We start from the raw sequence: 17,762 nt of genomic DNA, 5'->3' as shown, positions 1-17,762 counted from the left end.
CCACTAGCTCCCCTTGTTTCTGCACCAAATTGTGTTGCATCCATCTACCTCATGGCTCTAATTACGTTGTAGACGATATGCAACATAAAAAACGACCATGGTGTCACTTGGATAACCTTCGCTGCAGTGGTATTATTGCAGGAATAATTAAAGAGACAGGTCAAGGATCATTTTTGTCAATTAGTTTATCCAAACCCAGTAATGACGGCGCTTTAATGAGATTGCGTGAAAAACTGACCAACAGTAATTCTTTGCAGTGAAGGAATCCCAGACTTTTGTGCAGCTCGCTCTCAACAAACTGCCTGTCAGAATCCAGACAGCTCGGAGTCCTACTGAAGCCAGGGGCCCGGCTGTTTTAACACAACTTAATTAACCTCAACTATCGCAGCCTGATAAAGGAGAAACTGGTAATTAAAACTGTTCAAATGGAAAATGTATGCATGGCAAAATATGTCACACAGCTGCTCAAGTTTAAAGGGAATGAATGACTCATCCAAGCAACGATAAAGAAAATCTGCAAGCGTTGTTTTACCGTAAAGGGGTCATATTATCCAGCTTTTCAACACTTTCACATGGTCTCGCTGTGCGAAAAACATTGTATTTGAAGTTTATTGCCCCAAATCCAGCTTTTCTCTGATTTTCCTCCATTTGAATATTGGATTATAGGAGCTGCATTCAGAATCTGCTGTGTCTGTGTGAGCTGGGCTGGCTCTGCCCACACATCCCCATCTTGGGATGAGGAGGAAGTACTTCCTCTCATGGTGCCATGTGCCAGAGCAGAGCTGCCTGATTGTGGGAGGAGTCAAAGGGGTGGAGCCCACCTTGATTGGGATTGGCTAAAACATAGTAGTTTTGTGACATTAATGAATTCAATGCACATTTTTTTTTCTATTTTTCAAACATAAAACAATGTCCCCCTGGTTGGGAATCACTGTTTCAGATCAATTGAAATGATAAATATAAATGATAAATGGGTGAAAAAACACATGTAATGATTAATATAAATTATATATTGTTACATCTAATGTTTATGATATATTATATATGAAAAAATAATCGAAAAATAAGACCCCTTGTGACTCATTTAACCTACACATGATCCTTTATTGTTGCAATTACAGTATTTAGCCTTCAAACGCTGCCTTGCCTGTGCCCACGGACCCGCAGCTTCTTCTTCTGCCTCATTTGATCAAAACCGCACTGTGCAAGTTCATGCATGCACTCCACAGTGCGTCGCGCCTCTCATGAGGCTTCACTTCCTCCGAGTTTCTGGGCCATGCAGTCATTTGCATAATACATGACCAGGCTAAGGATCTAATCAATATTCTTGATTTTGCTGAGAGATACAATGGTATTTTTTTTTACTTTAATTCCGCCGCATCCTGCACCTGCCTGCCCACATGATGAATGCTCAGGCCTCCAACTATGCTAATTCTCATTAGCATTTTGAAGAATACATTAAATTAGCTGAATTGGTAAAACATGCTCAGTTTGCAGGATTTATGTAGGTTTTATTAGGATAGCAACACTTCAATGAAATGGGACAAGCTGCTCATCTCGTATGTAGAAACTTTCTGTGGAAGGAAATCAAGTCAGTTCATAAAGCTTTGACATCTATGTTTTGCAATATGGTGGAGATAATAGAGCCAGTTTTCTTTTACAAAGACTTTCAGGACCTAAAGTTTGAGCTCTTAAACTGTCTTAGTTGATCTCAGCTGGTGGTAACTGCTGCTGCTGCTCCCACCTCCACAATTATTTGCTCTCTGGTGGATAAAAGCAATAACAAAAAAAAATTAATAATAAAAAAAAAATCATGTTAATTAATGACAATTATTTGCACAATGTTTTTTGTTTCTTTTGGGGTGTAAAGTATCAAAAAGTTACTTCAGAAATGTCTAAACCAACTACAATACAAAGTAATACTTGGGAGAAGAAAAAGTCCACGACTTAACCCTTGAAGTAAATTATATTTCAAAGATTTGTGTGTTATCAGTAGGTCTAAATAAATAATAATAATAATACCTTTCTTGATAATTGATATCTTATTGTGAAAAAGACATTTGAACCTGTTTCAGACCAATTTGTGAAATCTTCATAAATTTTGTCTTAAACAAGACACAACAATATATTTATTAACGTATACATTATTCAATAACATTTAAAATCACAAGACGGCATTTTATGTTTACAAAGCTGGATGAAATTTGCACAAACACAACAATGCTTCGAGGCGATAGATGTTATACTATTTCAAAGTCCACAAACTGAAACCACATTTTTGAGGAACCTGCATTTGTGGGCTGAGCAGCAGAGCTTAGTTTGTGAGTTGTTGTCTTTTCTGCCATTGTCATCTTCGAAAATCGGTGCAGAATTAATTGCCAAGATGCATCATTACAGCAATACATCTTAACAGTGTTTCTTCAGGCCTCCTATTCTGACATAGTTCTAACAACTCTAGAGGGAAAGCTTTGGCTTGTTTGTGCTGGGATTTTGTTTTGTTTGTAAAACCTACTACAACGTTCTCTTTCAACATACTGAGCCTGTAACTACCGCCACATATAATTTACTGACTGTGTATCTGCTCTTCAAAATTATGGCTCTGTTTCACTCCCACCCAAATATACAACACAAACTGAAATGATGTAATGCTATTTGTTGGTAGGAGACATCACTGCTTTGCAAAAAAAATATCTGAATTTGACGATTTTATCTACTGAAAAGGATGAACCGATAGACACAATTATAAACAACAAATATGCTCCCAAACCGTGTAAATCACAATGTGCATATAAACAAATCTACCAGCATATACAACACTCCTTCTTGTACTTTGCACCATCTGGCCAGTTTGAGTCAAGTTTGAAAACGTTTAGGAACACAAACCCTTAGATCGGTAAAACAGGCGTGGAATACAAACAAAATGTAGTAATAGGTGTGAGAAAAATGTGTTTCATTCCGTAGAATTGAGAGGTTAAAGCTCCTTTTCACGTAGACTTTAAAATAATACACATTAAATATTATTTAATGTGTTTTATTTGTACATTTCAATTGGAATGAATGGCTTTCTTAACATTTGATGTCACAAATAATGATTTTTTTCATTTGTGCATCAATATACTGTGTTAAAAAAGTAGAAAGATTGCACACATAATGTAAATATATACATACAAAGTGTAAATAAAATGATTCCCTTTGCAGTGGAAATAACAAACAAGGGAGAAGTGGGACTTATTCTTCGACCTGAACATATTTTTAACCGTGAAACGAAAAAAAATTGAGGTCCACAACAAAATACTGAAATAACTTTGATATAAATCATTTAAACGCTCTTCCAAAGCGGCGCCATATCGAGAAAACCTTCCAGTTTTAATAAATCCTTATCCCCACTTCACCTCGCAGTCATTTCCTTTTTGTAACTCGATATTTGACCGTAATATTTGTAATAAAGTCGCTTTCAGGGACGTTCAGACAGAATCTTTCGAGACTTGAGAAGTATACGCACGCACTTTACGCACAGAGACACACAGACACGCACACCGCCTGGCTGAGTGCGCGCGCTGCCACATCGAAAGGGAATTAAAAAAAAAAGTCTTGGAAAACTGGGCATCATGCTGCTGATCCTGCTGCTGCAGCTGCTGGTCTCAGTGTCCTGCGTTCCTCCACGATGCGACCCGAGATTCCGAGGTGAAGTTTCACATCTTTCTGTCGTTACATACTTTCCTTTTGCAGATTTGCGCATGTGGACCTGCTGCATAATTTGTGTGCGAGACGTCTTTTCATGTGCAGGCTGTGAGCTGGCTCTCTTGTGGCGCAAAAATGCCCTTACATAACTTTTAGAACCTATAAGCTCCAAGAATATTGTATTTATTATGATACGTTGCCTTTACAGTGGATTTAATACACAAGGAATTGCATGCATTTGTACCGTTGATCAATCAAATTCCTGATTCTGTCAATAATGTGAGTCCTTCAGTGACTTAATGATACTTTGAAGACTGGCACGAGAGTGTCTGAGCTGCTGGAGCCACACCAGAAAGTTGATCAAGCAGCTTGTGGGCCACATTTGCGGTCTTTTCAGAAACCACTCTGCCATCTAGTGTCTGCCTGTCGTGTCAGATAATAAAACGTGGATGTGTCTTGCAGGACTGTGCAAACCAAGAGTGGAAGAAAAACGTAAGTACCCTCGAGCTTGAAGGATGAACAGTGTCATCCGGGGGGCTGTTTGTCATCCGGGCGGTTCCAGGATGTAGTGGAGGTCACACTCCACTGTGCAATTTGTAAAGTTGTCTCTATCTGGGCTTTTTTGAACTTGAAACCAATCGATCCTTCTCCTCGCTGGCAGGTCAGGCGGCTGCATGCGATTTGCTCTGTTTTTCCACAACAAATGCGATGATCTCAGAGCTCATCCTGCCATTTATCTGCATGGAATGTGGAGCAAAAGCCATTAAACCATTAAAGTATTTTTAGATGATCGATGGCAGCATGAAATATTCAGTTTCTAATTTCCAGAGATAATAGAAATATTTAGAGCTGCATGATTGAGGACAGCACGGTGAAGCCTGTGACAGATGGAGATACACATTTACTCCCTTCAGAATGAGACTAATGATTTCTGCGGGGCAGTCGCTTCAATGTTTTTTTGGATTCTTTATATTTTCTCTCAGCGAAATGCTCGGATCTGTTGCTGTCCTACTGCGACGACATGACCTACACCCAGACCATGTTCCCCAACATCCTGGGCCACAAGACCCGGGAGGAAGCCGAGGCCGGCGCCGAGTACCTCCTGGTGAGCGTGATGGAGTCCCTGCTGGGCGGAGAGTGTAACCCCGAGCTGCGGATGCTGGGCTGCTCGGTGCTGGCGCCGCGCTGCGAGAAGGGGAAGGTGCTGAAGCCCTGTCGCGCCTCGTGCGAGGCGGCGCGCACAAAGTGCCGGCACGCCTTCGAGGGGATAGAGATGGCTTGGCCCTACTTCCTGGACTGCGATCGCTTCTTTGTCAGCGAAGAAGAGGAATGCTATGACCCTTTGGACGGCCTCAAAGGTGATAATTCAGCCAGTTTTCCTTTTGGGCTCTATTATCCTTACACAGATTAAAAAAACAATAATAATTTTCAGTTCACGTCACCTGGAAGCATCTGGTTCACACACGTGGCTCACTTCAAAGGCGCGTCCAATAGGAACGCCTCATTCCCTACAGGAACCGTCACTGACACTCTGTCCTCTTACTGACTTTTACATTTATTTTCACTGCGGTTTTTGCCACATTGAGGAAAACATGGCCCCGGCTTCATTTTCACAAAACAATGCTGAATTCTTGGACTGAAAAGTGGTTCTTGAAAAAGGAAAAATGATACTCGGTCGTTTCATGTGTGAGCCAGATGAGTGCATGAGAGGCAGCAGTGTCTGCTCTGAAAGCAGGAACAGATTTAAGAATTTACTCTTGTTGTTTTAGTTTTTGAGAGCAGTAAAACTGGGACATTGACTCAGGTATTTTATTGCCCCGTGCTTCAGTAAATTGTCTGAGCTAATAATTAATTAGCTAATAATTGATAACTATTAATATATACTTAAAGGCTGAAAGAGAAAATATGTACAGCAGCGAGAACTAAAAGCACACAGTACAAATAAGTGAAAATACAATAATATAGTAAGATGCAATTAAAAATAATGAATGATGAGGCCTTTCAGGAAAAGGTCCTGGCATCCTTATGATATTTCAAGATATTTGTTCTCTAACTTTTTACAGTGTGTACCACCTGAGAAAGCGTTGAGCGCTGAGTAAAGGAATGTTTACTCTGCTACTCCGAATGTGATTATTAGTTACAGGAAAACTGTACAAATTAGAAGCTTAACAAACTCCTGAACTCATCCTAACGATGTGCAGCACTCCTTCATCTCAGATCGATACAGCAAGCCAGAATGAGAGGAATAACAGTTGGTTTCTTTCGCAAAAAAAAAAGATGTTCATGACTATTTGTATGTTTTTATAAACTTATTCATGTTTGACTACTTTAAAAATATTAGACATTTTGGCATGACTTTCCTCTACATACCACTAGAGGGAGCTCAAGTGCACTAACGTTTCAGAATTAATAATATAGATTGGTGGTGTCAAACATAAGGCCCGTGGGCCAGAACCGGCCCACAAGAGGCTCCAATCTGGCCAAATAATTTTTTTTTTCCAAACAACTTTCTTGCCTGTAAAAGCAGCCATATTGCAACAGCTATAGGAGACCTTTCTTGGACATTTTACTGTATTTTGTACAAGAAAGTTTCCTTAAAATTGGTTTCATGTTGAAATTGTTGTCATTTTCTGTAATAGTAGTTTGGTTTTGTGAAAGTATAGCCATTTTCATCATGTATACTTTGCACACAACAAAAAAAAATAACAATAATTTGTAATTTAAATGTTATCATGGTACCATTGTAGCAGTTTTTCCCATCCAGCTATGTGGGGCTCAGTCAACCGACCTTTAGCAAATGAACAAAAAAAAAAAACCTTAGAAATTTTCGAAAAATGAAGTGTTAGAAGATTGCAAATGAGTTAATGAGATACTTTCCCCCCTCCTGCTAGTGCAGCCGGCGGCAGCATATTGTAATAATGGCTTGTCTTTCAGCAGAGTCGCACTTTGCTAATCACACCTTACAAATCAGTAATGGCAACTCCGAGAGGCGCAGGTCAATTGAGTCTGACTGTACTTTAGTGTCACGTCTTCCGTGTCGTCGAGGAACTGCCACTGCTCTCAAATTAGATGTGAAAATGAGAGCAGACACGAGCGGGGTTGAGATGCTCTGTAATGTGTCAAATTTAATAAGCGCAGTGCAGCCGACCAGACAGTTTGGTTTCTGCTGTTCCTGCGCACACATGACGAAGACTGACAAACTTTAAGAAAATGGAAAGCATTATATCGACTGTTATATTTAAATGAATCCACAGAATCAGAGCTGCATTGTCACGTTCAACAGCGAATTCTGTTCGCTCACGTGAGAAGAAATTTCTACTTTGTTACTGTATTTAAGTTGGTGTTTTAGGCATTTATACTTCCTTTTAAGTCACACATTTACACACAACTGTGTGCACTGTCCTTACATTCTCAAAACTGGATCTTTAAACTTCTCCGGATGACAAATAATACAATAATAAAGCTCAAATGCTTTATCTTTAATATTGCTTCATATTAAGTCCAACCAGGTTTTTACCATTTTTGTCAAATTTAGAAATAAAAAAATAAAATCACTTTCCAAAATCAATTGTAATTGCATATTTATGACATTTATAGTGAAATAAATGTTAGGAAAATGTTATTTTGAATCTTTGTTTGTACTGTAGACATTTCCAAAACTGCACTTTTTCACTTTTTGTCAACTCAAGGAGTTGAATCGTTCTATTTTCACACGAGAATCAGTACAGTACTTCTCCGGAGAACGTGAGTACTCCTGCCAACTGTCAGTCCCACATGTAAACACAGATGTCTTTCCTAATAAGGCAAATATTCACGAGACTCTTCTTTCTTACTGCGTCAACAGATTAGTTTCCTCACATTTTGGATCCTATGGTCACATTTTTGACATTTTGTTCAACAAACATACATATATATATCCGTGACATATCAAGGTTAATGCTTCTTTGGTTGTTTTACCTACATTACTGTGTAACAGACAACGGGGAGCTCGAATAGCACACTAATCATAACGACTGAAAATGACAGGAGTTTGTGTTTTTCACGCAGCCGACACGGAAATGATGGAGGACGATTATGGCATGGAATTTCCTGTTGCCGAGGAGCCGGCCAGTGCCATCAAGTTCAGCTACCACTCCAACGCTCAGATGATCAGCATCTTAAAGAAGACCGAGGAGCAATGCCCCAACATCTCCAGAACCTACAGCATCGGCCGCTCCATCGAGGGCCGGGAGCTGCTGGTCATCGAGTTCTCAAACAATCCCGGAGAGCACGAACTGCGTGAGTGTGTGGCTCCTCACCATGTTCATCCTTTCATGTGGTAACGCAGTCAACAATACAATGCCGCGCTCCACAGTCGAACCGGAGATGAAGTTTGTCGGCAACATGCACGGCAACGAAGTCCTGGGACGGCAGCTGCTCATCTACCTGGCGCAGCACTTGTGCTCCGAGTATCTGCTGGGAAACGAGCGCATCCAGATGCTCGTCAACACCACCCGCATCCACATCCTGCCCTCCATGAACCCGGACGGGTACGAGCTGGCCGTCGCCGGAGCCAGCGACAATAGCGGCGGCGATGAGGAGGAGGTGAGTCTTTAACCCCGATGTCTTTATGTTATTCCCCGGCTGGATTCATGATGTTCAATCATCCAGTTCAACATTCACTATCATGTCTCACATTTGTAATATATATAGTAAAACACAGTAATGGAGGAATGTCAGGCATTGAATGTTATGTTAAATCTCCTGGGTTTAATTAAACCCTTATTATTCATGATGTTTTGATATATTTGCTCACACAGCTTGATAACTTTGAATGAATGTCGTGTTTTTGCTCTGCTCCGGAGTAAATCTCAACCCAGTAGCAGCACCAATGTTATAGCACGTCCTCTGCTGTTTAATACCACAGGTTCAATTTCCAAGTGAGAATCGATAAGAGAATCGGTAAGAACCAAATCGTTCAGCAGAATCAAAAATGGAATCGGAAAAGTTCAAATCTGATCAGTTACCATCCCTAGTTGGTGAGCTCTATTGGTGGACTTTACTGTCTGCCTTTGTTATTCTAAATCTCTCGTGTTAACTAGAACTCTGTCTGGCCAAACCTTTGTTGCCTGATGGATGCTCCATCGTTCCCTAATTCCCTAAATCAAATGAAAACCTTCAGGGTTTCAGGTATGACTCCTGGACCGTCGGACGAAACAACGCCCAGAACATTGACCTGAACAGAAACTTCCCCGACCTGACGTCTGTGGTGTACAGCCGGCGCCGGCAGAAAGGCTCCCGCACCGACCACATCCCAATCCCAGACTATTACTGGTTTGGTAAGGTACAGTATGAATCCTTAGTCTTTTGTCAGCTTTATTAATTCAGGAGTTTGTGTTGAGTTTTTTTTTTTTTTTTTTTAAAGACTTGTGTCTGTAATGCAGGTTGCACCAGAGACTTACGCGGTCATGAAGTGGATCCGCTCCATCCCCTTTGTGCTCTCTGCTAATTTCCACGCCGGCGAGCTGGTGGTGTCGTACCCGTATGATCTGTCCAAACACCCACTGGAACGCAACCTGTTCTCCCCGACGCCGGATGACAAGGTGAGCTGGCTCCTTTTTTAACATGTGCCTCACATGAAACATTCAGCCACGTGTTGTGTCTTACTTGTATAAATCAAACTGAATGAGTATCATATGGTAGGAGGGGGTGAAACATATGGCGCATGGCCAGAATTGCCTCGCCAGAGAATCCAAGCCGGCCCTTAAGATGAAACCTGCCGCCTGTAAGAAATTATGACATTAACTGCAATGTGTTTATCTGACCACCAGGGGCGCACTTGACTTTGTATTATTGATGAGTGTTCAGGGGATCAGGGCGACGACACAAATGTAAAAATGCGTCGACATTAAAGATCATGTCTAGATTCTGACAAGGTATTCTGATCGTAATATGAACTGTAAATAGTGAAATAAAAATCCTGTATAAAAAACTGTAAAACACGAGATTTAGAGTTCTAGTTATTTCTATATTATAATGTACTTGTTTACATTATTGAGATCAAATTACACTGTATGTGGCCCCAAAAGTAAAATGAGTTTGACACCGCTGTCATAAGGTATCACACAAAAATACAATAAATTATTGTGATTTTTATGTTTCAATGTATTTCTCTTAAGTTGACCTTTTCTTGATAGATGAAATCATCGCTATGATGCAGGTTAAAGAAAAGATCCTCCCTCACCAATCTTTGGAACTGACATTCAGTTGAACATTATCTGCTTCAGATACTAGAGAGTTTCTTTTGATGGATTATGCTATAACAATCTGAAATTGACAATGTTTAGAGATGTATTAATGTAAATGCAACACTCATAAAGATAAAACTATGTAAAGTCGATAAAAAACTTGATATTTATTACCTTATTTTAGCTCCATCTTCTATTTTTCAAACATTTGAAATATAAGTGCCCATAAGTGCAACTGATGACTCACAGTGAAGTATAACGCCATAAAGTTAGTCTACTTTATGTTTCCACACAAGGCTGCTTTAATGTTCAGTGAGGTAAACAATCGTGAGAAACACATCTAAAAGTAGCTCGCGCCAACATTTCCGAAGCTGACAACTGTTTTGACTAATAAAAAACAAAACAATGCTCATCTTCCTGTGTGCACTGGTGGGAAGAAGAGTCGTAATAATCTCCATTTTGTAGGTTTTCAAACTTCTTTCGAGAGTCTATTCAACCACCCACGACAGGATGTCCAATGAAAACGCCCGCTGTGGGTCAACTCACGGCAACAGCAAGAAAGGAATCATCAATGGGGCTCAGTGGTCCAGCTTTGCGGGCGGTGAGCAACTCAAGTATCTGCTGCATTTACCAGGAGTGAAATGAAGCGTGTTGGAGTGAATCTGAGCCTCTAGAGGGCGCCGTCACACCAGCTATGATGCACAAACATGTGGGATGAAGTGGAAAGGGGAACCGTCAGCCCATTCTTCTCAGGTTGAGTCATCGCTTTTGTGTGATTTTTTTTTTCTTCCCCCAGGTATGCAAGACTTCAACTATCTCCACACCAACTGCTTTGAAGTGACGGTGGAGCTTGGCTGTGAGAAGTTCCCCGCCGAGGAGGAACTGTTCATCGGCTGGCACGAGAACCAAGAAGCTCTGGTCTCGTTCATCGAGACCGTAAGAGCCCGTTCCACACTATTCATGGTTTCCAGTTTTCACCTCGTGACGATTAGCAATCCACCAATTGAATGACTTGAATCGATTTGATAGTAAAAAACCTTGGGCATTCATCAGGTGCATCGTGGCATCAAAGGCGTCGTAAAAGATGAAGAGGGAAACGGAATTAAAGATGCTCGCATCTCAGTGAAAGGGATCCGGCATGACGTCACCTCAGGTAACAAACCCCAGAGGATCATTATGTTTGTATGTTTTTTGGTTTTTTTCTGGAGTCTGGAATTCAGGTGTATTGAGGACATTTTCACTTTCATTTGACAGATTATTATTGTTCACCGCACCAAATAACTGTCATTTCACATTACCATAGGACATTATATTGAGGCATTCTAACATGAAAATAACACATATGTAGTCCTAAAGCACATTAAAAAAAACTAAGTGTTGTACAGGTTATTGTAAAGAAAACAAAATAGAACAGACATAAATAAAATCAGTGCATAAGTAAAATAAACACTATGAAATCAACTGTGGTGCACAATATGGGCCAGGAAAAAGTCTGTCGTTGGACAATTTTAAACTGAATTGTGAAATGGAGTGGGATCCATTCTGTTACCGGTGTCTTTTTGTGTACACATGGAGACATATATGAACAATATATACTTGCATGTGTGTGTATAATATTTAAAATTGTTAAGTCATTTTTTTGTATTCGTAATTTGTGCGTGTGTTATATGTTATGTGTGTGTGTGAGCTTTAAATAACCGTGTTTTCATCTCCAGTTCAGAAGTAAGACGCTCTTTTTTACAGTCGATAAAGATTTACCGGTATCACGAGTTTGATTTGCCTTCAGTTCTGTGCTACTTAGTGTTACGAAGGAGGAGCGTCTTCTCAGTTATATACTGCAACAACGCTGATTAACATATCGATGATTCTCTGTCATGTCAATAATATCAGCTTGTATAAATGCAGAAGACGAACATTCCCACTGGAGGTGGAGGTCAAGAGGGACAGGTCCACATTGTAGAACACATACGCACTTTCTTTCTTTTTCTTTTTTTTTAAAACCATAATAGCCACATAAGTCTAATCTTTTTAACGCAGTGGTGTCAATAACATTTTAATTCAGGGGCCACATACAGTCCAGTTTCATCTTGAGTGGTGAAATAGTGTCATAATATCCTTTACATTTTAACTTTAAAGGTTTTTTTTTTGTTTTTTTTTAAAAAGTTTTTCTGACATTTAGTGCTAAAAATGACTACAATCATAACTAAAAGCCAATTTTAATGAAACCTTCGGGTGAAAAATACAGTGAAATATCCGCCCCCCAAAAAATCCATCTTCATTCGCTGTTGCTTTGAAGCTCGTTTGTTGTCTTTCATGGCAGCATCAGCAATATCTCAGCTCGCGTGTCAGTGTTTTGTTGTTTCCGCTTCTGCGGTTAAAAAAAACCCCAAACAGTTTTCTTTGACATTTCTATTATTTGCTTGGTGGTTTGGTGGCCATATTGGCTTAGGGGGCCTTATGTTTGACCCCCCCTGTTCTAAACTTTCGCCACAGGCAGTTAAATCCTCATTTTAAACAGGATTTCCGCATATGTTTGTACTCTGATTACTCTGATGTCAGTGTGTATAATTTGAGGAGTCCCCCGAGGGAAAAAAAAAAAAAAGGTTGTTTCTAAATAAAGTCCAGGTTTGTGAATTGAAAGTGTTTTCCCTCTTTGTCCAGCTGAAAATGGAGACTACTGGCGCCTCCTGACCCCCGGCGTCCACATCGTCACCGCCTCCGCTCCCGGCTACGTCAGGGCCGCCAAGAAAGTCCACTTGCCGCTTCACATGCACACGGCGGGCCGGGTGGACTTCGTCCTGCAGAAATCTCCGGAGACGGCCGCGCAGGAGGACGACGACGCCGTCCCGTCCACGGGCTCCTACGACCGATTTGACCCTTACAACCAGTACGAGCGCTACACGCTGATGGCAGACCTGAGCCAGAGCCACGAGGAGAGAGCGGAGAAGCCGTGGTGGTGGAGCTACTTTGTGTCGCCAGGCGGACGGGCACCCACCTGGTTGTTAAAACAGTATTAGAGGCACGGCGTTGTTTTCTCATCATACAGCACAACAACAAACTGGGGCGTTATACTGTATAGTTATGCTGCTTTTTACTTTGCCTACACATGCTCTCTTCATTCCATAGAGGATAATCATTAGCATAAAGGAAGCACCTTATGTCTGCAAACCTGTTCAAGAAACACAGAATGACTGAACATCATTTTTCAAATAAAATGCCTGCATTTCTAACTGTATGGAAGTATTATAAAGGAACATTGATTCTTTGTGAGAAGGTATGAGTATTTGTTTCCCTTCATCACTTTGTATTAATGCTTTCAGTCAGAATGAACCATTAATTTATCTGACCACGAGGTGGCAGACTGGCTCAACCGCACGTCCAGGTTTAACCACAGAACAAGCAAAAATGGTACAATATGAGATCCTTCCCCTTCTAGTTTGTCTGTTTTTGTCATTTTAAAAACAGAAAAAGGAAAATGTGATCACATTTATTTCACCAAATATACCTATAAGTGTAAATACATGTAATGCACTGCAAAGTTATGTTCAACAAATCAATCATTAACATTTGTTTAACACTTTTCTTCTTTAAAAATGTTGCAGAAATATGTTTAAAAAAAGTTTCAGCTTTACAAATGTAGTTTGCAGTGACTGCAGCACTTTGTAGAGACTTGAAGAGATTAAATAATCAGCCTCTTCACATTTAAACACACACATTGCACTTGCACTCATGAATCAAGTCCATGCATTTTGTTTTATGAAGGAGCGAAATGAGCTTTTTTCAATTCACCCAACCATCTTTTACTCCGGAGCCAATCCTTGCTCACGTTGGATGAAGGCGGAATACATTCTGGACAGCTCACCTGTCCAGAGACCAACCATCACACCTGACACACACCTAAAAGCAATTTGAAGTCACAAAACTGACATTAAATATATGTTTTTAGACTTTCTAAGTACAGATTGAGTCCATACATCAGGAGAAACTACCAGAAGAATACACTTTTGAATTTGGAAAAACAGGACAAAGGGCCAGTGTATTGACCTGCTGGAAGAAACAGAGACGGTCAGAATAAAGAGTAAAAGCTTAAAGGTTCAAAGGGGAAGGAACTAAATAGACACCAGATTCTCTCAGTGGAAAGTGGTGCAAAATAGAGCCAAGCGTGCAAAAGCATTGCCCGCCCCGGGGTCCAGAGGAGTCCCAAATCCTATAAACAAAATAGCTCTTAAGAATTTTTGTGAAAAAAAAAGAAAAAGCATGGGAAAAGCAAATCACCCCGAGATAAAGGTCAAGAAATAGTAGTGACAAATCATAAAGGGAAGTCTGCTTAGTGGAGTGCTTGACCCATGACAAGTCTGGAAAAAGACTACCAGGCCACTCGGGGATTTACAAAACAAAAAACACATGATTTGGCACCAAAGTCGGTCAGTCAGACATCACAGGAGAAATAACCTTCTACAGGAGATTAGGACGATTCTCAACACTGTCCCAGTGTCACGTAAATCCCCGTGGAGGGCAATCAGCAGACTGTCAGCAGGCTTCAGAAATACCTGCAGGCAACGTTGAAACGGTTCAGACGATGGGATTCATTCAGTTCTGGAGCTGCAGGGACTCAGAAGTTGGGTTGACGCCCTCAAAGGGGGCGACTTGTGAAGGAGCAAGAAGGAAATATGCTTTCAATGATAAATTAGGAATTTTTTTTAACAGTAAATCATCCAGTAAATCATCCATCCATCCATCATCCATCCATCCATCTGCCTGATTATGTCCAAACACATTTAGTTTTTATATACAAAACAAATAAAAGCCATCATGAGCACAACCTTGACCTTGACAATGGATTCATGAAATAATTCAGACTGCAGCCGACAACTTGGAGAAGAAAATTCCAAAATGTTTCTCTGTTTTCTTGTAGATTTCCTTGCTTTTCTGTGCAGTTATAGAGATTATCCTAAACATTCAGGCTTCTAATTCATGTCATAGACCTGTTATATTTTAATTTTGCTTGTTGAAAGAAGTAGTTTGAATAAAAAATGCCTCTTTGTTTGACATTCTCTTGAGATTGAGACAGTTTTAACTGTTTTAACTTAATCCCATAAGGAAGTGTTCACACGACTCTCGATGTGATTGGAAGTATTTTTTTAATTTTTTTTACCAAATGACAGTCTGAAAGCCTTTTTTCCTTTCTTGGTTCTTGAGCCGCCCGTGTTCAGGTGGCGTCGCAGGGTCACCTGCTATTTGTTGAGGCTGAGAAAGTAGCAGAGAGCTGGCCAGAGTTGCCATGCTGTGTTAGCATCATGCTGCTGGTAAGTAGGTAAGTAACGCCTCATTTCAGTCCAGTGAACCTGCTCTCTGTTCTCGAAGGAGCTTTAATACGCTTATGTCTCTCCTCCAGACCCGTTTGTAACTGTGACCATTCGTGAACGCTCAGTCCACCGTGTGGATGTCGAGCCAGCGGCTGTGGGACCCACATTTATATACTTCCATAACTTCCCTCTGATGTGGATCATTGTCAAGATGTCGGTTTTGATCTATGTTAAATACTACAGGACCCCACAGTAGTGTAGTGGTTCGCACTTTCGCCTCACAGTAAGAATGTTGACTCTTCGATTATGGACTTGAGGGCCTCTATGTATGGAGTTTAATGAACTGGTGTCTTCAAATCACTCAACGTGCCTGGTTGTCTGTGTACACCCTGTCCGATGTGTAGACCTCCTGCACATATAGTCAGCTGGGATTGACTCCAGCCACTTACAACCCTCAGTTTTAATAATACAGCATAGAATATAAATGCATTGACGGCGCCAATCCCCGCTGAGTATGAACAAGGGTAGGGTACATCCTCTACAAATACAGAGAGCCAGACAAGCACAAACAATATGAGTAATTTTTACACAACAAGTATACAGGTAAAACATGCAAACTCCATACAGAAATTAAATTGTGCCTTAAACTCAGCACACTGCCACTGTCTCTCGGTGCGCATAACTGCATTCTCTTTTTGTTCATCCTTACAGGGTGAGAGAGAAAGAGAGTTTTGGGCCCTGCCAAACTCCAATAATTGCAAAAACAGCATTTCATTTCCTAATAATGGCTCAATGTCAAGTCCAATTCAGTCTGCTTGTTAAGCGGCAGCAATTACCAAATGGTACATGTGCAGACAACTCCTCCAGTGGGTGATAATAAGCCACTTTCTTTGTTACAGACCCTGAACAAACTTGATGGGGATAGAGCACGTGAAGCAGGGATAATGTGAGCAGTGGAGCGTGAGTGTATACAAAACCCCACCGATCGTTCTTGTAGAAAACCCCTCAGCTATGACAAGAGCAGGTCCAACTGGGTTAAGGTGATTCCACTTCAATAGTGTGGGGATCCCGAACCATAACACCACAAAACAAAAGGAAATACAGCTGCTCGTTTGTGAAAGTCACTTCCTTTTGAAAATAAGAGGCTGCGTCCGGGTTGACTGGCTGCCGGTGTTTAGGAACTCGGGGGGCACAATGAGGATTTGAGGGTTCCTTTGTGGTGTTTTTCTGTTGGTTTATTTGGGGTCTCTCATTCAGCGTGACAGTCGGAGGTCGTCGTGCTACGTGGCCACACAAGCTCCAGCCTGACCTGTAAGCCCGGATTGGAAATCATGTTTGTTGACATATTCCCATTGTTTTCATTTGTTTTGATTTATCTCCTCAACGCTCCGATACTCTGTCATAAGCAGGGATCAAAGCAGCGACATCTGTCCTGGTGGTGTCACCGGCTGTGCCTGATAACACGTGAGCAGCACAGATGGTTAATTTTAAACTTATATTTATAAGTGAACTTTTAAACTTACCTTTAATGAATGTGAGTGAAGACACATTTTTATTAAATAGTTTTTATGTCTTGATACCTTGTATCAACTTTTCCTGCTTGTTTTCAGCTTTTACTAGTTGCACTTCCACTGAACATTTAAGTTGAATCGAATCAACATCTATGTTCAGGCACATAATCTCTGAAATGACTTTATGAGGATTACACATTCTGTTCAATGACTTGAATCTCAATATTATCATAGATAAAGCTTAAATGCACTAAAGCTCTATAATGACATATGATGAAATGTCCTCAGTGGTTAAAAAAAAACAACCTATATCATCAGCACTCAGCTTCCATTTGAAAGAAAGCCTTTATTGTGGAAAGTGCTGACTTTTTAGAATCACTTTTGACCTTTCTCGCCGTTGTTGAGCAGATGGCATCATGGACAAATGTGTAGAAATAAAATAAAATATTGAAAGACATTTAGCATTGATACAGATTCTTTTGAAGGTTGTTGTTACCCTCCATTGGATCTTTGCATGTTATTGGTGACAATAGGGATTAATACTATATTAATCCATATTATCACTATAAACATCCTCATATTACAAAATGAAATGTTGCACATATGTTGGTATGCCTTCACAAGTTGGTGTAAAACCTTATTTTGAGTGCATACTGAGAGTATTTACCCCTAATGTCAGTCTGTGAAGCTCTTGCCAGCAGCTCTGATCAGTGGGCGTCACACCTCATATTCACATCACCTGAAAAACAACTTTTATATTTGGTGCAAAAGCAGTGGTGGTTTATGAACTTCTCAAAAGCCTGAGAGTCTAGAGGTACAAAGGACAACCCAGAGGTTATAACTGCTGCGACTAAATTTGTCTAGGTAATCAAACACATGTAATAAATCTTTCTTTATAATTGAAGGAAATGAGATTGGTTGGTATTGGCTTCAGCGCCCTGCAATTCAGAATCCATCTGATGGATGGATGTTAATGAATTGAGAGCTTTTTCTTCTGAATGTTCTCAATACTCATCTCATAATATTTCTACCGTGGT

The 17,762-nt window shown here is 40.5% G+C and overlaps 1 protein-coding gene across 1 annotated transcript; it reads left to right on the top strand.

Moving 5' to 3' along the window:
• The first annotated feature begins 3,524 nt into the window (after positions 1 to 3,524).
• LOC308146947 (carboxypeptidase Z-like) lies at positions 3,525 to 14,957 on the top strand. The gene is made up of 11 exons (XM_080518961.1): positions 3,525 to 3,684; positions 4,144 to 4,173; positions 4,665 to 5,039; positions 7,729 to 7,959; positions 8,036 to 8,265; positions 8,843 to 9,004; positions 9,105 to 9,263; positions 10,374 to 10,509; positions 10,705 to 10,844; positions 10,962 to 11,061; positions 12,570 to 14,957. Exons 1-11 carry the CDS (start codon positions 3,609 to 3,611, stop codon positions 12,923 to 12,925), a joined length of 1,995 nt encoding a protein of 664 aa, XP_080375087.1. The 5' UTR covers positions 3,525 to 3,608; the 3' UTR covers positions 12,926 to 14,957.
• The last annotated feature ends 2,805 nt before the right edge of the window (positions 14,958 to 17,762 follow it).

This window comes from Blennius ocellaris, assembly GCF_963422515.1.
Source record: "Blennius ocellaris genome assembly, chromosome: 23".
Classification (NCBI taxonomy): domain Eukaryota; kingdom Metazoa; phylum Chordata; class Actinopteri; order Blenniiformes; family Blenniidae; genus Blennius; species Blennius ocellaris.
Note: the sequence above shows the minus strand (reverse complement) of the source record. Positions and strands in the feature narration are given on the sequence as shown.

What these genes read in the sequence shown, in the direction of transcription:
- LOC308146947 (XM_080518961.1), top strand. Translation starts at nt 3,609, where the DNA reads ATGCTGCTGATCCTGCTGCTGCAGCTGCTGGTCTCAGTGTCCTGCGTT. An exon ending in ACTATTACTGGTTTGGTAAG is followed by an intron (nt 9,005 to 9,104) that starts GTACAGTATGAA and finishes TCTGTAATGCAG; the next exon opens with GTTGCACCAGAGACTTACGC. An exon ending in GTGGTCCAGCTTTGCGGGCG is followed by an intron (nt 10,510 to 10,704) that starts GTGAGCAACTCA and finishes TTCTTCCCCCAG; the next exon opens with GTATGCAAGACTTCAACTAT.